This window comes from Epinephelus lanceolatus, chromosome 17 (assembly GCF_041903045.1).
Source record: "Epinephelus lanceolatus isolate andai-2023 chromosome 17, ASM4190304v1, whole genome shotgun sequence".
NCBI lineage: Eukaryota > Metazoa > Chordata > Actinopteri > Perciformes > Serranidae > Epinephelus > Epinephelus lanceolatus.
Window position 1 is genome coordinate 7,906,910 of NC_135750.1, and position 20,207 is coordinate 7,927,116.

General features: G+C 40.6%; 2 protein-coding genes across 2 annotated transcripts; one reads left to right on the plus strand and one right to left on the minus strand.

Annotated features, from left to right (window-relative positions):
- The first annotated feature begins 771 nt into the window (after window positions 1–771).
- On the plus strand, window positions 772–6,828 carry dync2li1 (dynein, cytoplasmic 2, light intermediate chain 1). The gene is made up of 13 exons (XM_033613463.2): window positions 772–907; window positions 1,005–1,128; window positions 1,248–1,282; window positions 1,925–1,994; window positions 2,298–2,386; window positions 2,592–2,790; window positions 3,052–3,120; window positions 3,316–3,393; window positions 3,560–3,639; window positions 4,013–4,083; window positions 4,223–4,320; window positions 4,513–4,605; window positions 6,618–6,828. Exons 1-13 carry the CDS (start codon window positions 894–896, stop codon window positions 6,678–6,680), a joined length of 1,083 nt encoding a protein of 360 aa, XP_033469354.1. The 5' UTR covers window positions 772–893; the 3' UTR covers window positions 6,681–6,828.
- Window positions 6,728–20,188, minus strand: abcg5 (ATP-binding cassette, sub-family G (WHITE), member 5). The gene is made up of 14 exons (XM_033613462.2): window positions 19,820–20,188; window positions 19,429–19,550; window positions 18,943–19,079; window positions 17,158–17,256; window positions 16,270–16,402; window positions 15,094–15,233; window positions 13,746–13,875; window positions 13,384–13,597; window positions 12,933–13,138; window positions 9,386–9,524; window positions 9,123–9,196; window positions 8,709–8,820; window positions 8,002–8,114; window positions 6,728–7,693 (listed from the first exon to the last, which is right to left on the minus strand). The coding sequence occupies exons 1-14, from the start codon at window positions 19,999–20,001 to the stop codon at window positions 7,509–7,511; spliced, it is 1,986 nt and encodes a 661-aa protein (XP_033469353.1). The 5' UTR covers window positions 20,002–20,188; the 3' UTR covers window positions 6,728–7,508.
- Between the last annotated feature and the right edge of the window lie 19 nt (window positions 20,189–20,207).

Genomic DNA, 20,207 nt, shown 5'->3' on the forward strand with positions numbered 1-20,207 from the left:
CAAACCAGTAAAAATGATGGATGGATCTAACATGACCACAACTCCCCAGAAAATGCATGACTGCAATAGCTATCAGTGTTTCCTAGAATCAATGAGAACATTATATTGGATTGATTTCTTTGTATTTGCCTCTGTGTGAAATGTATCAGCAAATATTATAGAAGTGAACTTATCACCTACTTCCAAGGCACATGGAGAAGATAGATAAAGATATAGAAACTCTAGGAACACTTGTAGTTTTTAGAACAACTTCATTGCAGGACCAAAACATTTTCGTCAAAGGCTACAAGCTGAAATTCTTTGGTCTTGCAATAAAGTTGTTCTAAATACCGAAAATGTTGCTGGAGTTTCTGCACCTTAAATGTGTCAGCCATGGAGTTGTGACAAAGAAGAAGGGTGAGATTTTATCTTATTTTAAGACATGTTTGGCGTACAACAGATAGTGGAACAAATCAAAGGATAGAAAGTAATCACATAGCATTTTTTCTTTTCATGGGACCCATGAAAAAGCTAAAAACTGCTGAGATTTAACGTTTTTAAATGTGTTTTGTGTCCCCAGAATTCTGTACATAGACATATATTGTAGTCTTTAGTCTTTACAAAAGAGATAAAACATTAAACATTGTAAATTATGTTTATAAAAGTGAACTATAATAGTCTAAGTTCTTTAACTAGATCCTTAAAAGTCTTAATCTGTTCTGATGTAGGCAGTTTTCAGCTTGATTGTCTCAATGAAGGCACTATATTTCCCACAATGCCTATCAAGGAGCACAACTTCCTACGTCATCAAAATGCGCCGTTGCTCTGGCAACGCTAAAGACGGTTGCCTTCGCTTGTAGCCGTTTAGCTAGCTACCTTCTCAAGCTGTCAAACTTTGTCAAACTTCAAATTTGATGCCCAAAATAAGGTGAGAACAGATTTTAATATTTTTGTAACGTTTTTTTTTAAGAAATGGCGGCACGTCTTTCAAGAACAAAATGTCGCTTTTGTCTTGTGTTTGTTAGCTCCGACACGCTATGGGAGCAGGCTGCTGCGGAGGTGCACAGTCGGGAGACTGATGGTGGGGAGGAGGACAGAGGAGAGACGGTCAGCGAGAGGACCGTGTTTCTGATGGGCAGCAAGGCTGGGGTGTGTTTACCGTCGTGTCAGACCTCACGACAGCTACATGTATTGATTTCCAGTGCTCTTGTCTTGATATTACTTGCACAATGCTACATAATGTCGTAGCTCACCTTTGCTTTTTTCAGGGTAAAACGTCCATTCTTCTCAGATGTCTCGACAGGTGAGTCTGTGTGGGGTCTAGGTAATCAACTCTCACCTTAAAATGATCAAACCTAGACTCATTGATAAAGCAGATCTGTAGGCAGATTAATGATGAAGAGGCAGGTCACCTAAAACACAATATAATACGCCAAAATATTGCTTTGAGCATGGGTGTTCATCCTCAGCCGTTAGGAACAGATGTTTAATTTATAATCAAAGCTTGCAGCTGCTTCTCACAGGTGATGACATGTCACAAATTGACACCTGAGCAAACTCCATTTGATAAAAAACACAGCAAGATTAGGCTGAAAGCACCAGAAGCCAGTTATTCTACACATGAAGCCTGGAGACAAGCAAACAAAAAGATCTCTATGACACAGTTAAAGCAACAGAAACAAAAGCCAGCTCCCTCCATCTGTATCTTACAGTTATAGTTCATTTCAGCACAGCGTCTATCTCCTATGACGTGTTTAGTCCTTTTATAAAAGACAAAAACTGATTCCAGACAAATAAAAATGCTTCTCTACGGTTATGCAGATTGGCATCATTAACTCAAATGATGCATTCTCTGTTATTAACTTAACCCATTCTCTGTATTCAGGTCTAACTTGACTTTTCCAGTTGCAAAGGATGATCCTAACACTGTTTTTTGATCCATCAGGGACGAGCCATCCAAGCCAACCTTGGCACTGGAGTACACTTTTGGCAGACGGGCTCGAGGACATAACACAGTAAGGACACCCTGTTTGTGTTGGATACTTTGAAAAAATGGGATAAAGACAAACTGATGATGAGCCTTATAAGCTGTGATCTTTGTCAAACCATGTATTTTTTATTTAGATTGATAAGGAGGAGCTGTGTGAGAAGTTAACATTTGCAAAGAGCTACAAAAGACTGAATTCACTCACCACAACTTCCCGTACAAGGTGCACAATGCACCAGGCTCACTGTGAAAGCCTGTGGGTTTTCTGTTACTCCAGTAAATACGTTGCAGAATGCTGCTGCTGAAATGTAGAATGTGTGTCCTCTTTCAGCCCAAAGACATAGCCCACCTGTGGGAGCTGGGAGGAGGGACCTCACTGTCAGACTTGGTCCAGATCCCCATCACTCCTGTCAGCATTAGGTAGGTCACTTACACACACAGGTCACTCTTGTCTCTTTGGAAGTTGACTGCCTTGAAGCAAGGAGCAGTGTTTGACATGTTCTGAATGTGAATATTATATGGTTTGCACATCAGCGTCATGCCAGTAAAGGATGTTTTCACCTTCACCGACACCTTCTGTTACATATCCTGCAAGAGCACATGGTCCTTCATGTCTTCTCTCCAGGTCTCTCTCCGTCATCCTTGTTCTGGACCTGTCTAAACCCAACGCCCTGTGGGGCACCATGGAGAAGCTGCTGCAGGCGGCACAAGCTCAGCTGGAGAAAGTCTCTTCCCAGGCACAACAAGCACAGAAGGCCAAACCTGGAGCCAAACACCAGACGCCAGTCCACTCAGCAGCACGCGTTTTACCCAAGGACTATCCTGTAAGACCTCAGCTCATTACACTCGCCATTATGTCAGCATAATATTTTCTTCAGTCCAGGGCAGCATATAGCGCCATTTTTGAAATGCATGAACTACCTGAGGTATGAATAAGTCACCAAATCTCACCTCACAGTGTGGACAAAGTCAAAAAGACACGTGAAAGGCTTTCTATAGATAAAAGGTGATGAATTTTTTTGTCCAGAGCAGAACAAAGATATTAGATGACATGTATCCTGAGTTAACTGTGACTCTGCCAACAGGACAGAGAGCTGATCAGTCCCTTTCCTGTTCCTTTGCTCATCATCGGCAGCAAGTATGACGTCTTTCAGGTAAAACACACGCTTCAACCTTTACTTTGGTCTCATGGCAACTAAATGACATACTGTGCATTCTTTGACATTTCAAATACTTGTTATTTGTGTGACATAAAAGTCTTTTAGGCAGAGAGGTTGTTAAAAGGTTTGCTGTGTCGTGGTCACAGTTACATTGGTGTAACCAAGAGTTTTCTTCGGTCGTTGTTGCAGGAATTTGACTCTGACAAAAGGAAAGTGGTCAGTAAAACACTGCGCTTTGTTGCCCACTACTACGCAGCATCCCTTATTGTAAGTGTGCCTTCACTATACAATATATAACATTTAACTTTTGATTTAAACATACAACAATTTGCACCTTTTGCTTTCTTATTGTTGAATCCCTCCATTTTATTTACTGTTGCTGTTCCACTTATTCTATTTTTCTCTCTGTTCCTGTTTCTAATCTTTCCATCAGTTCACGAGCATCAAGTCAGAGAGCTTGATGTCAAAAACCAAGAGCTTCTTCTCCCACCTGGCTTTCGGTCTGGACAGAGGGTGAGGAGGTTAACACACAGAACTGCACACCATCTTGTACTGGACAAGGACAGCCATTTTTATTTATTGAAAACACAATTACTTTATGTTATCACTAATACTTTGTAGTTTTCTCAGTTGAATTTCCCATTTATACTTTACCAGGACTATACGATATTGAATAATATACAGCACATTGTCTCAAACATTTTGGGCCCATGATATGTTCTCTCTTTACAGGAGCTTTTTAAGACACAACTCAAAATTGATTATATACTGTAGAGATGAGGAGTAAATGTATTTCAAACAAAAATAAATTATTGTATATGTCACTGTACTATTGATTTATTGATTTGTTTTAGTCTTATTTTGTCTTCTGTTTTAATAACATCAGGAAAACTGTGTCCTCTGACTCCACCAAGCCTCTCATCATTCCCGCAGGCTCTGACTCCTTCAGTCAAATAGGTGAGCACAGCGCCGCTCAGTGGCCAAAAGCAGTAATGCATGTAAATGGAATTAAACGAGCCATCTTCTGCCTTGACATTTGATGACATGCACAGGATTGTGTGATATTGTGTTGAAAATAATGTATGTATTACTTTAGGTTCCCCTCCTTCTACTGATGTAGACATTACATCTCTGCATGCCAAGAACCCAAAGGACCTCTGGAAGAAAGTCTACGAGCGTGTCTTCCCTCAAGAGGTAGTTCAGTCAACGATGGCACTTTTGTCTTTATCTGTATCTTAAAGTACAGCTGATTTAGCCTCTGATATTAACATGCTTGTATTCACAGCATTCCTTCTTATGAATATGTATGTTTACATGACGCATGACCTCTGTAAACTGTCCATGTGTAATGCATTTTTGTCCATTTAACTGACTTTGTCTTTGTAGAATACCAGTGAGCAGAGGGAACTAAAGGATCCAGCCAAGGACCCCCAGTACAGTGAGCCTCAGATTGATGCCATGAGAGCACAGAAAGATCAGGTAGCACATCTTAAAAAAACACACGCTTGCGTTATATTACTTTACAGCTGTACAGTTGTGAATACTGTGGCAAAACACGTCTATCTTTGTCCTACTGTAATCAGTGCCGTGACTCATCTGATGACAGTATGATAATCAATCAATGTTCTTCGGATATTCACTTATCTGTGCTTTGTGACCCTGACCTTTGACCTCCCGGTGATGAGGAACAACTAATGAGGAAGATAACAGATTTTAAAAAACATTAAGGGTAATGAAGAAGAGTAGTATCGACAATGCAGCGTTACATTTTCTAGTTGATTAAAAGGTTATATTTAATAAGAGCACAGACGGTGACATTTTGATCAGCATTTTAATAATGGTTATTTATAACATTTTATTTTACATATAAAATATGTAATAGAGACACAGAATCAGTTGTTGTCCTTCCACTACCCAAGCTAAGCTAAATTAAATACGAGAATTAAAGAAGAAGAATTCACACTTCATGAGATCGATTGAAGACTGTCCCATGCACTCTGCTCCATGCCTGTCTCAAACAAGGCTAATGCTCCAGAGTAGCCTTGTGTCCTGTAGTAACCTGTATGTAGCAGTGTCTCTGTCACTGTCTCATTAACAGGCTGTTATATATCCTGCTGTTATAACCTCAGAGATCAGTAAACAGGTGCCACTGTGGCACTTGAACTGCAGTAACCTGTCGGAGTCACAGTGCTGTTATCACTGATTAACTCACCTGATGCCAGTCATTTTGCTCTGACATTGGACGGCACATAATGTAATTAGTCTGGGTAACCAATAAGAGCGATAGGGTAAAGGTTTATTCCAACAGAGTACATGTATACAGGAAAGGTTTTTTCCACATATTCCACATGTACAAATATATTGTGTATATATTGTAAATAGTCTTGTGTGTACAGTTTCTTTAGTGCCTTGCTTTTTTATATATATTTTTTATCTATTTTTATCCCAGAAAGATATGTACATATATTCATATATACATATACTGTATCTACATATTTTCTATTTTTTAATCTTTACATATATGTTTTTTTGTTTTTTGTTTTTTATCCAAGTTGTCACGCTCCATTTTCTGTCTGTGCTTTGAGCTGCCGTGACATGTGAATTTCCCAAGTGTGGGATTAATAAAGTTTATCTTATCTTTATCTTATCTTTTTTTTTTTTTTTTTTGAAGGCCAATTTGCATTTCAGGACACTCACCTCATAACTCCTTCTGTATGTGTTATTTGTGTCACAGAGCGAAACATCTGTTTTCTCAAAGATAAATTCCCACTGTTTTGTAGAAAACCATAATGACCTTTAACAGCAAGTGCTGCAGTTTTTAAGGTATTTCGAGAATCCCCAAAGACTTTTCTGTCTGCCTGGATCACCGAAAATATTGAAATCACATTGTGTGTATCCTCGAGGTCTTATAAATGTGATGAATTCAGTTCCTTCCTTCAAAATTTAAATCCTTGTTAATATTTATATTTATTAGCGGACTATCTTCTTCTTTTCTGCATTTGTATCAGCACATTATCCCACTGGTATGATCATCGGCAGGAATTTACCTACCTAACTATATGATACCAAGTAAGTAACATCAAAAAATGACTGAGAAGAGCGAAGAAATTAAAAAATTATTACTGCATTCAATGCAAAATGCCAAGATCTGACAGAGGTTGTCAACACTTTTGTCAAATCTGAGTTCTCCATCACAAGGAGCAGCCTGTAAATCTGCTTTTCCAATTCTAGACCAATTGGAAGAAACAGAAAAAAAGCCCAGGTATCCTGCCTGGCTCATGATACAGCCTGCAGTGCTCATCTAAATGTATCACGTCATAAACACAATGCTATCTGTGCCCTATACCTACATTTATAGGGCACAGATACACATATATATTCATGAGTGCAGGCATTTGTATTTATAGTGTGTGTCTGTGCAACTGCCTGACATTTTTGTACAGTAAGTGTTTTTTTTCTTCTTCTCTCTTTCTGTCTGCATCTGTTTTCAGGAGTTGGAGCAGTATAAGAGGAACGCAGCTAAGTCATGGAAAGGACTGGAGCTCAACACATGAGAGACAATCAGCTTCATGGTCACACACACACATACATCACATATTCATGTAAATACAATATACACTTTATTTATTTCCTTTTCATAATGAAAGTACTTGTGTACTCATGATGAAAATGTGTTCTAAAAATAAACATTTTTACAATAAGCATCACTTTCTATTAATGATACACTACAATCACAATATTTAAACAAAAATGTAATGCATGTGCTTAAAACGTGGATATTGTTCTGGTACTCGATACACAGCAGTCCATCATTCAATTCTGAATCAAACTGGTGACTTGTAGTTTAATATGTAGTTTATATTTACTACTTTGTATATACTTTTATATAAAAATAATTAATTTGTCATCAGTGCAAATATTTGTTCCAGTCATAAACTGTGTATTGAAACTGTGCAGGATCTGTGCGCTCCCTCTCAGGCGTTGTTTGAGTTTAAACAAGCAGCAGGTTAATTATGATGCTTTTTAGTAGAAGGACCACTCAGGTGTTTAGCCATCATATCGGGTCAGTGGCTGCATCCCAGTGGACACAGATGAATCCTGCTTTACTGCACACCTTGCAGCAACAGAAGCTCTTTGTACTTTCATCATTGTTCTGAACTATATAATACTTAATTCTGTGGAACTTTAAGGTAAGTGTTCACACAGAGATGTTCCTTGAATGTTGGTGGAATGGGTGCAAACATGTTAGCAGGAGCCACAGCACTCATCTTCCCAGACTAATGTCATATTGTTCTCTAAATCTGTTTTAGATCTTCACAACCAAACTCAGTTTAACTCCCGGTTTACGCAGAAGATTTCCCCACAAATGTGCATCCGTGGTTTTAGTGACGCGTAAGCTTGTCCCTGATCTTGAAGCTGATCATGCCCAGCAGCAGGAGAGCAGGGAGGAAGGAGTAGAGGAGAACAAAGTCTAGTGTGTATCGGGACAGAGCGCCAGGATAGCCCTCATCAATGACCTGGTTGCCCTGAGTGACCATACAGGCTCCTGGTAAAGGTTTGGGATTATCTGCAACAACACAACACACCAGAGGGAGAGAGTTAGCAATTTGTGTGTTTGCCAAAAGATGTCCTTGAACTCTGAACTCATTCAATTACATATGGTTCCCAGTGTCCTCTTCACCTAACCCTAAGGCCAAGTACTTTAACTTTTACAACATCAAACACTGATTAAAAAAAACTGTTTACACATTTTTTTTTAAATTTGCTTCTCATAATAGGAACAAATAAAGACTGAGAGCTATAAATATTGTCTGGCCCCTTTCATTCTCAGGGAAGGTCGACACACAGGATGGTCCCATGGTAAAAACAACTCACTGCATGTGAAGTTGAGTCCGTGGAACTCGGTGACTATAAGCAGCTCGCAGCTGTACTTCTGGAAGGTCAGGTAGCTGAGCCACTGGAAGACCTCCGGCATCTGCTGGGTGCTTCTGTTGAGAGGAAGAGGAGAGGAAGGTGTGTCACTGACAGCATATGTCTAATATCGTCATCTACAAATCACACAATGTGTTTGGCATGACTTAAAGTTTGAGTTTATTTTGTACAGCACCTTTCATACAGGTTAATGCAGATTAAAGTGCTTCACAGATGACTGACAAGTCGATAATAAGACAGTACAAGTGTAGACAAACAGCAAGAAGACAAACATTTAATAATTTGAGACCAATGCATGCGAGACAATAAATAAATAAAAACCATAATAGCAGTAAAACAGGGTGAAATAAAAACTATATTGCAGAAATATATACAGTCGATTTTAGATACAAGAAAAAATGTCAGTAAATTTTTTAAAGCTAATAAGAATAAAAAATAATAATTAAATTTAAAAAAATATATTAAAAATAAAAGCTTGACAAAAACCCCCAAAATAAAACAGATTAAGAAAACAAAATTAAAAAAAAAAAAAATGAAAAGAGGGATGAAAAATATGATTAACACTGTTAATAATGATTATAATAATAAAGATAATAGTAAAATAACAGATATAATCAAAGAAAAAGATTAAAAAACATTTGGTGTCTCACCTTAGGAAGCCAGATCCCACCAAGATCCCTGCAATATTGAGCAGAGCCACTCCTGTGTTGACCATGTTAGGGTCCTGGACGACTCCTAATAACACCACAGTCAACAACTCACCTGAGGAAAAAACATATGTTAATATTCACAACTAAAGGACATAAACAGTGGAAACATGACATTAAAGGATTAAACACATTTGTAGGCTCAACACTGATGTTTCCTAAATTCTGAATATTTAAAGTCTATTAACTGGTAATGAAGACAGACATTTTAAGGGTAAGACGATATGAAACATGGAGATAAGAAGACCAACATGTCCCTTAAACCCTCCGCTTTGAAGAAAAAGGAGCATTGGAGTTTGTCCGTGTAAGTGATCTTGTCCAAAAGTGATATTTTTCCCCTTAATCTTATCAGCTCACCCACAATATGTGGCACCAGGACCACAGCAGAATAACACAGGAAGCGCAGGCTGTCAGGGTGCATCCCCACCGTCCTGAGAGGAACAGGGACAGAAACATAGAAGAGTCCGTGCTGAGGGAGGTTGAGTTTAAGTTGAGGGTGCACATACATAACATGAGATCCATTAGATCTTTGAGAGAGGCTGAATGTGAATGTGCAGCTTGCATCCTACACACACACTGTATTATGCCCTGTAGCACACACACACATATTTCCTACACACCAGTAAAGGAAGGAGGTGAAGATGAAAACACTCAGGATGCTGAAAGGCAGGATGTGGAAGATGTAGGCCAAGAACATTTGCCATTTGCTGTAAAGACCATCCTGACTCTCCTGATCGCTGATGGCTCGCAGCGCCGGGACTGTTGAGAGAAGCAGAGAGAGTAGATAATCTGATGAGTTCAAGTTTAAGGTCAAGTGTAGTTTATAGTCACACATATGGAAGTACAATGTACATTCAGATGCAATGAAATGCTTCCCATCAAGCTTTAAAAATGCTTAATAAAAAATATGCTAGAAACTGGCAAACTTGCTTGATTGTTAAAGTAATTAGAGTAAATTCAGGTTATAAAGACCAGAGAAAAGTACTTTTTCACCATCCCATTCAGGCTTAGTATTTTATTCTTCAAATCACTAAAACCTGATGGAGCGATCATGTTGTTGAATCTTGATTTTGACAAAAGATGCGTTGTGAAATGAATAATGCATGCTACTCTGTCCCATCACTAAAACCACTCCCATGCAGACCGTTGGACCAAACCCTGTTCCAAGAAGCCAGATTACAGATTTTTCTTGATATATTAGCGGAGTAAAACTCAAATCTGGCTGTGTGCCATCAGTCCATGAGCCAGATGTGCAGACGTTCTTGGTTTTATTCAGCAAAGTTATCAAGACAACTCAGTAACCCTGCTCCTATCAGTCTTTATCTGTGATAGTCAAGGTCACTCCCTCCGGCTGTTTGGGTGCTTATAGAGTCCTTTTGATTACCTGTTAACTCGAGTGTGGCCACTGCTCAGCCCAGTGTTTTATCACATCTCTTATCTTCAGTATCTGTGACAGCCAGAGCCCTAAAGCTAAGATTTTAGACTCAGCTGATAAGTGAGGGAAGACAGTGAAGAGATAATCACCCCGTATAGCCAATATCCTTCCCTGCTGATTGTCTGGATCATCTTTTAAAGTGGAAACACAACTTTTATCCCTGTGGGTTTCCAAGGGGTGTTGTTGGAGTGGCTGGAAACATATGCCACACTGCATTTTGTTTTCCACAGTTACATCAGCCCTGTTTCCATCAAGCAGTACAGTACAGTACAGTACAGTACAGTACAGTTGGTACGGTACCGTCCCCATGTTTGGCCCCACCTCTGTTGGGGTACCTAGCACACAGATCTGATACTAAAAGGTGTCTGATTGGTCAGTAGAGGACGGTCACTCTGCTCAGGGCTGAGTTGTGTCTGGTTTTGAGGCTCATGTAACCACTGTTCATACTGTGGAGAGTTTTATTAGTAAACTGTAACTATAAAATGAAAGCATGTTTTGCTGCCTCTCACAGCAGCTGGAGTCTGAGAAAAAAATAACTTCATTCACTGGGCCGACTGCCGGTGACTTTTAAGGTGGAATGTTTTTATGTTACTCAATGCATGAGTTGACGACGTGAATCCATCAGCACACCCGTCGCGGAGCGTTGTTCCTGTGGGCTCCGACAACACTAAACCCCTGAGCTTGCCTGAGAAGCACTAAATGCACAAACCCGCTGTTTTTAAATATCCCATGGAGAGAGAGACTCTCACTGCAGCCTGTTTTATTTTGTTCTGAAAATGTCGGCATGCAGCCTCGTTCTGTGGACGATAAACGAGGTGCAGACAGTGAGTGCTGGACGGAGCAGTGAGTGACAACAACACCGCCCACATTTATAAGTGGGTACCATGTCTGAAGAGTTACTGTTGGTTCCAAAGGTACCATACTGAAAGTGTTTGGTGGAAACAGGGCTTTTGATTCTTCCACCATCTGCCTTTTCCTCTGCTGGAGAGAGCAGCTACAAAGAAATTATGCTGATACTCTTTGGAAACTGGGGATGACTACTGGGGAAAATAAAAGTGCTATTCTTTGCCACTTCTGTGCTGTAAATCCAGCCTTCATTTACTGGGACATCTTACCCGGTATATGGAGAACCAGTCTAAACACAGATGGTGTCATTATGCAATCAACATTTCTTTTATAATGATTAAACAAAAAGTGTCTGCTCCTCCTTTAATATTCACCAATGTAGATGCTATTAAAGCCTTAATATCTATTGCCTAAACATTTTTAAAATGTATTAAACCATCTTTAACCTTTATTTAACTAGGAAATTCTGTATTCTGTATCTTAGCTGCAAAAATGCCAGATCAGAAACAAGGTTCACCAAACTCTTATCATTCATCACACAGGTCCTAATACCTGTTTGTTTGTCTGTGTTTGAGGTTACCTGGAGTCACAGCAGCTGCTATAAATACTAACCATGAACTTGTTCAACACGGAGAGAAAAGAGAAACAAATACACGTAGAGACAGATAATATAGATAGTATAGGTACTGTAGGTCTGTGGGTGAGAGGGCACCTGGTTGACTGAGCTCTAAGTGGAGGAAAGGTCATTCTTCCCCTGAAGGAACTGCAGATGCAAACTGCTGTGCATCTCTAACAGCAAATAACAAAAGGTCACACATATGTGAACTTTATGCAAATACTATATTTGTTCTTCAATTTGTTTTGTTTTTTATTAGGTTTTTGCTTGTGAATTTTTAATTGCACTGTAATTTTTAATTGACCCCAGGAAGAATAGTCACTACTGAGGCAGTGACTAATGGGGATCTACAATAAACAAACAATAAACAAACTCCTGAAATTAAATCTACTCTAATAGATTATGTTTGATGTTGCCACATTTGTGATGACAGCCAACTGCAGCTTTAATCTATAACTCTAATTTAACTTACAAATCTTAATCTTTCCCTCTGACCTACGAGAGACGCTGAAAGTACATCAAGTCTCTTCGGGCACTTTCACCGAGCAAAAATCCAAGCTAGACTTTCCGCATTTCTGCTGAAGGGAACAAAAATACTGCAGACAGCAGACCCCTTTCACCTACTGAACAGGAGATAAGCGAGCTTACACAGCCGAGATAAAGACGCTTCAAACATGCTGTTCAACAAAGATAGTACATCACTTTTATTCGGGTGATAGACCACACGCACTTCAGAATTTCCCTGAAGTCATTGTAACCACCTCATGTAGATATTTATTGGGTGATGTTATCAGACACAGATGGAATAAAATGTCACCCACGCATTATGTAATGGTGAAACATGATTACAACTTGATTTATGTTTTGTCTTTTGCCCTGGATGTTCCAGTTAAAATCCGAGTATGTTATTAAACTGCAAAACTGAGAGCCAAGAACAGTTTTAGTAATTTTTAAGTCAGAGCTGATTCATAGTAATGTTTAGGTTTAGTTTTTGAATAAGAAACCCTCTGTAAAAAACAACAACCTTGTTTTTTTTAGGTTATTGTTTGAGAAACAATTTCTGTCCACTTTCAGTTTCCACTTTTTTCAAGTCTGATACCTCTTTATTTAGGGGAGTGTATACAGTATATGAGTGCTACTTGAAATTTAGCAGTGCACAACAATATATGTGTCATTTTTAATTAGAAAGTATTGTAAAAAATCAAAAACCTGGAGTTAAGTGTATCGCCCCCTCTTCTATGTACAGGTGTATGGTGTTGGTGGAACTCACAGAGAGCTACAGCGTTCAGCATGCCGGTGTAGGGCGAAGCACCAATGCTCTGATAGATGATGCCGATGCGGTCCTGTATAGCACCCTTGTTGACGTCGTTGTCTAAATGCATCACGAAGAAGGCCACAAAGAGACCGTAGATCAGGTTCTGCGACAGACGCATCAGAACACCCATCCTGTCTCTGGACAGGTTTCTTACTGTTCGCCTGCACACAAAAACACACACAAAGGCATACATGAGAGGGGCTGACAATAACCAGTTAAAGATAAGACAATCAGATATCAGGAGGAAATAGGAAATGGTTATGAGGATGATCAAACAGAGAGGGGTACAGTTAGACCTAGAAGAAAAACTTTTTGACTGTGACAAAGTACAGAAATGATTATGTGCATTAATCTGCTCAAGAATGTCTACAGACAGGAGGTGGCCGAAAACTCGCTCAGCGCTGACCTGAGCAGAACTTCCAGTTTGGCGGCACCACTCGGCGACTCTTTGCTCTTAAAGGGGATTGCTGGCTTGTCTGCCCGCTGCAGGCTCTGCTCCACTTTTCCCAGCATGCTCTGGTAGATGGCAGACCTCTGGTAGGATGACGTGATCTCGTGCATGCGACTGAAGGTGGCTGCCTCCCTCTGACTGTTGCGTGTGTCCACTGAGGTGAAGTCAACTGTTTGGCATCACAGAAAGGTGAATATATTTTACTTTAATTCTTTTAGATATTAAATGTCCTCAAGACGTACGTATGCTGTATTTATTTCTGTTTCTAAAGAGGCTATAATGTAAATATATGGCACAGGATCACAGTGTAAAGTTACCATAGATGTCAAAGGGGTTGCAGTACTCTGGACACTCATATCCACACTGGCTGAAGAAGTCCACCATCTCCTCTGGCTGCCCACAGAACACCAGCTCTCCACAACTCATTATAGCTATCCTGCTGAACACCTGACACACACACACACACACACACACACACACACACACACACAGGGACACACACCAACAAATAGTTTAATTCACCAGCCGATCGAATGGTGACACGTGATATTCTGTCTTGGTTGAAAATGGTGTGTGTTTAAAGGTGCTGTATGAAACTCTGGAGAAACATAGTTGATTGTTGAGACTCATTCCCAGGTCGTCAAATATTAATGCTTTCAGTTTTTAGGTCCGACTGCCAACCCAAAGCCTTGGTGTTTGACGATCTGGGAATGAGACTCAATGATCAACTTTCTTTCTTCAGGTTTACGTACAGCACCTTTAAGGGACAATTTTTAATTCTCAAACAACACTTGAATGCCCACATGTGCACTGAAATAATTTTTGATCGCTGTAATTGTTTCTCCTGTCCGTAATTACAAAGAAGAGATTTTTCTTAATGTGATTGAGCTTTATCTTAGCTCATTCATTCATCCTATTCGGGGTCACAGGGGGGCTGGAGCCTATCCCAGCTGACATTGGGTGAGAGGCAGGGTACACCCTGGACAGGTCACCAGACTATCACAGGGCTGACACATAGAGACAGACAACCATTCACACTCACATTCACACCTACAGACAATTTAGAGTCACCAATTAACCTGCATGTCTTTGGACTGTGGGAGGAAGCTGGAGTACCTGGAGGAAACCCACGCTGACATGGGGAGAACATGTGTACCCCGCCTCTCACCCAATGTCAGCTGGGATAGGCTCCAGCCCCCCTGTGACCCCGAACAGAATAAGCGGTTACGGAAAATGAATGAATGATAATTCTGATTTAAGAGATGGAAGTCAAAATCCACAACCTTTCTTCTGAGTAAAAAATACTTCTTAAGTTCAGATAAAGCTATCATGAGGCCTCACAGAGTGGGACAATGTTTCTAACCCTTCACTACAGCTCAAGATGGAAACTGGAGAAACAAAGACAGGAAATAACAAACCTCTCAGGTTTTAACTTTGGAAGATAACGTCTTGATTTGACTAACAAAAGGACGGCTGTGGTCCTCCATCACTTTCATTAAAACCACATCAGAAAGTTGCCAGTGTGGACAGAAGGAACGATTAAGCAACCAAAAAACTGTTTCTATGTACATATAAGACTTGAAATAATGTGAATCTGCCCTTTAAACAAAGTTTCAGTCTGTTAGTCACTCTGTCTCCTTTTCTTCAGTTTATCTAGATACTCACTCTGAAGAGCTCGGAGCGTGGTTGGTGGATGGTTACTATGACGATACGGTTCCTCCTGGCCAGCTCTGCCAGCAGCACCACAATCTGATTGGCGGTCATGCTGTCCAGCCCGGTGGTCGGCTCGTCCAATAGGATCACCCCTGCAATGACATCATCCCAATGACATCATCACCCTCACGCAGTCTTATCGCATCATCGAAGCTTCAAGAACAAGAGAAAGGCAGGACAATAACTTTTTTCTTCGTTTAAGTTGGAAACTTTTAAATGTACTTTTTGTTGCTGCAGGACTCTCGGCGGGGCCAACTTAACTCGTCAAGATAAGTGAGTTCTTTTTTTTTTTTAGTTAATTACTCTAATTAAGACAATTAAAAGATTGCCTCTTTGCATTATGAAAGCAGAGTGGAATTAGCAGATGCTTTAATTGTGAGATTAATTCATTTCCTGGTTGATTGGAGAAGCAGCGAATGGGAACTCCTCATTACTCTGTGTGTGACTGTGTGTGTGCATGTGTGTGTGTCCGTGGGCAGTCTAATCCTGAATGAGGACTGAGACCCTTCATTGTCCCTGGAGGACTGCAGACCTGATAAACCACACCTGGGATGAGCACAGGCACACTCACACACACAGAGGTGGGTCTCTGCTCATTCCCTCCGTGGTGTGATAACCCAGTCTTTCATTACTCCTCTCCATCTCTCCCTCTGTCCCTTTCTCTGTCCTTTCCTTATTCCTCTCTTACTTAGATCCCTTTGTTTTTCAGCGTGGACTTCTAAAACTCTTCAGGGAGAGATGGGTGTTGTGGTGAACTTTCTTCTGTTCTCAGATTGGCGCAGTCCTGCCTCCAGTCCTGTTGCTTCCAACAGTGTATGAATGAAATATCATGTATTACGTGCAATAACTTACCTAACAGAGTGTGGAACACATTAGGGACATCTTTCTTATATTGTGTCACAACCCATTTTGTATAATCCTCATCCCATGTGCCTGAAAGCTTTAAAAAAAAATCACCTCTAATGCCTCAGTTTATCTGCTCTGCATCTCCTCATTTCGTTACGAATTTAAGGGATAATGGCTTTTACCTCGATTCACCTCATCATCGTGATTTAATTTTGCAGCAATAGCACCCTTTGGAAGTTTGTGATATACAGATAAGATTCATATTTCCCAGAGGGTACCCACGTGGGTCCTGAAGCAGCTGGCTGGCAATGGAGACCCTCCTCCTCTCGCCCCCAGAGATCCCCGGGAACACACGGCCTCCGATAACACTGTGGGCCACGTGACTGAGACTCAGCTCGGCCATCACCGCAGACACCTGCACAGGAGCCAGAGGTCAAGGGTCAGGTGACAAGAGAATTACTACTATTATTAACAAGGCAGTTGACAGTCGCCTACTGTAGTTAGTGCACTTATTATCTTTCTACCGTTTTACATGCACCAACCGTATCACCACGCAGAAGGAAGCGTGCATCTACTGCTAGCCCACCTAGCACCACTGAGCTAGCTAACATTACAACTCATTTGAGGAGGATGTCATTAATGTTTACATGTCGTGCTGTCATAAGCACAAACCTCTCGTCCATGAGTAGATGCACGCTTCACGTAGTGATATGGTTGCTGGGTGTAGTTTGGTAAAAAGAAAATAGTTCCTACATGAAACTGCTCACAACAAGGTCTGTGGATTATCTTGAGTTACCAGGTCAAGAATTCAGGAAAGAGACATTGCTGTTGAGTTTTTCAGATGTGTTATTATGGCGCTCTGAGCACCACAAGCTGAGTGTTAGTTCCATTATAATCAAGAGAAGGCAGACATCTCTATGGCTGACATCTCCAACACTTGGCACCTCACACCAAAACAATCTAGACTGATGAATAGCACTACATGCAAGAGAAAAAATATGTAATCAACCTTTAAATTTAGGTTGGGCATCCCTACATGCGCGAATGAGTCATCCCCTCTGGTTTGCCATTTGTCTGCTTTTTGTACTTTCTCTAGACGGGAGAAGTGCTAAGTATAAGTTAAAGAAAGCTGATAGAGTGGACAGAGCAGCAGAGGCTCTTAGAAGTCACCTTCTTCTTGATGGCTTCGGCCGAGTGTTTCCGCAGGGCCAGCTGAGCTGTGTAGGTCAGAGTCTCCTCCACTGTCAGATAACTCAACAAGTTATCACTCTGGAGACAAAGACACAAAGACAGAGTGAAAAAAAGAGGGGAAAGAAATGGCAAGAAATAAGTAAGAGATGTTTGCTCTTATGGATCTTTCATACATACTGAGGAAATGTAACATCGCTTCCTCATGTTTTAAACACAAGAGAGATGAGTAAATGCAAAATACACTGCTGCACATACGTTGATCACCTCGTCTTCCTCTTGTGTGTTTGTCTGTATTCAAACTACAGTGTATCTTGAGACTTGTCACTGCCATGATTTGCTGTAAAAATCCATGTCGTACACTCTTAGCAACACAAATGTGTAGATTTCAGAGTATTTATCTCCAGTATCTTTGCTGCACATCCATACAGGACACATACAACAGTATACTGAATATTTGTATGTTCATATATGCCAGCTGGAAAGATATATGCACACACACACATACACACATTTATTGCTTGAACCTGCTGCCTGCCTCAATTAACACGTGGCGCCTCCCAATCCCACTTCTCCTTAGTCTCTCATCTGAATGACTTTAATATCAGGAGCTCATATCACCTCCTCATCTACAGCTTAGCAGAGGAAGTTAATGACGAGGCTTAGAGAGCAGACGGGGGGGTTTTGCTATCAGCCAGAAGAGGGAGATGATTTGAAAGGAAGCAAGGCCAGTCTTAAGCCAGTGTTTTTAATTCAGGCTTTGGATACACTTGAGCACCTCTCATTGAGAGATTAAGTGTATGAGGAGGCCAGCGAGGGCCTTGAGTTAATTTCATCCAGAGGCCGGGGCAACCTTTTCAGGAGTTTTCGCAAAATGGTGTACATTCATTGAGTTTGTGGTTTGGTGTTCATGGTGGTGAAACACAGGCAACTTAAATGTATAAAATCTGTCTGCATGTAGACACTCACATGTGACACTGTAGGGCAAAGGTTAACCTGATGTCTGCGTGTGATGAGAACTAGGGCAAAGTGAAATGTGTATCAAGTCTTAAGTCTTTGCACTCAAGCCCCAAGTCCTGAAGTTTGAGTTTCAAGTCCTAAACAAGTCCCAATGCCATTTTAACTACAGAGTAATAATATATTAAACTTACAAAAATCATGAGTGAGTTCATTTTTGTTGACCTCTGCATCGTTTTTGAATGCAAACCAAATTATCCTTGATATCTTTTTTTCAGCTGGGGCTCAGTAACGTAATGTTGATCCTTCATGGTTCTCTCCTGCAACTTGACTTGACAACTTGACGCTGTTGGATTGGTTCAAACTAAGTGGATTTGGGGAATAATGTTGACTTTTAATGTTGACTTTTAATAAATAGCGTTAACATTAATTGAATCAGGAAATTGATTTACTCCTCATAGTTTTTAAACAACATACTTTTTGGCTTGGAGTTATCAAGTATATTCAAGTCAAAAGTCCAAGTGAAGTCATGAGTCATTGATGTTAAAGTCCAAGTCAAGTTGCAAGTCTTTTTGATTTTGTCAAGTCATTAAATTTGATACTCGAGTCTGACTTGAATCCAAGCACTTCAGCAGTTACACGCTGCAGCAAAATACAGTATTTTATGATATTTTGTTTTCAGATTATTTAGTACGTTTTTGTTTGAGAGTGCTGAAGGCCTGGTTTGAAACATCTAGAACGATATATTGAAGTATTGAGATCACAGTACACTGATTGTGTGTTTATACTGTGCACGTGTCTGTGTGTTACCTGCAGCACATAGGAGAAGCAGTCCTGGTACTCTTCTCTCTTCAGTTTCATGCCGTTAACGAAGATGTCACCCAACAGTGTGCCACAGTTTCCAATCCTCCCTGAGACGGCATCCAAGAGTGTGGTCTTCCCTGAGCCTTTACAAGGCAAAACACACACACACACACACACACACACACACACACACACGGATACTTAAGTACATACAGTAAAAAGAGGACAGGATATGAACATTTTTGTTTGCCGCAGGAGGACATCTCCCCATTCTCACACTCTAGTCTTAATCAGTTAATTAGACCTTCAACCTGAGTTAAAGGTGCTGTCACATTGCCTTTATTTACGTCCTTCAGCAAAACATAAAGAATAGCTTGTATTCAATATTGTACTATTAGCATTGTTCGTTCCTAAGAATATCAGATTTAATTTAATGATGTAATTATTTGTTTCGTTTGAACACTTTGTCTTTGGACTGAGCTAAGTGCGAACCTGAGTTGCCCAGTATGCCCATGATCTCCCCGCTGTCTACATGGAAAGAGACATCATTGAGGATCTGACGAGTCCATCGCTTCCTGTAGGAGGGCAAGTCCCACCATGGACCCACACGCTCACTGGAACACACACACACACACACACACACACACACACACACACACACACACACATCATTTGATCTGACAATACATGTGTTCAACAGTTATTAGTGTGTTTTATTTCACACTACATAGACAAAAAGCTGCAAGTTCTCATGTGTTACAAGTTAAATTTATTCTTCTTTTTAGAAATGAGATGAAATTAAAGATAATTTAAATCAAACCTGAATGCATAAGATAAAATATTATCTGTATAAAGTCAGTCGTCCTGTTTCTGCAGCTTTTACCTGACTGTGTAGGAGATCTTGCTGACACTGAGACAACAGGAGGGCTCCGATCGCTCCTCTCCGCCATCCCTCCACACATCCCTCTTCACCTCCGACACAAACTTGAAGGACTCATTAACTTTGGTCTCGCTCTCTGGCGTCACCGCCTGCACTGAATAAAGTTTGTTCATGTCTCCGGCCATTCTGCTGCTACTCCAAACAACAACTGTGAGTCGAGTCCGTCTCAGATCAGTTTGTTCATGTCCACACGACTAGTAAACAGCATGTGAAGCTCTCAAGTCGAGTTGTCTCGCAGGCCCAGACTGGAGGCACCCATTCCTTGCGCAGAGCAGCAGTGGTGTCTCTCAGGAGCCATAAACACACAGTGAACGCTGCGTTATCTCAGAGA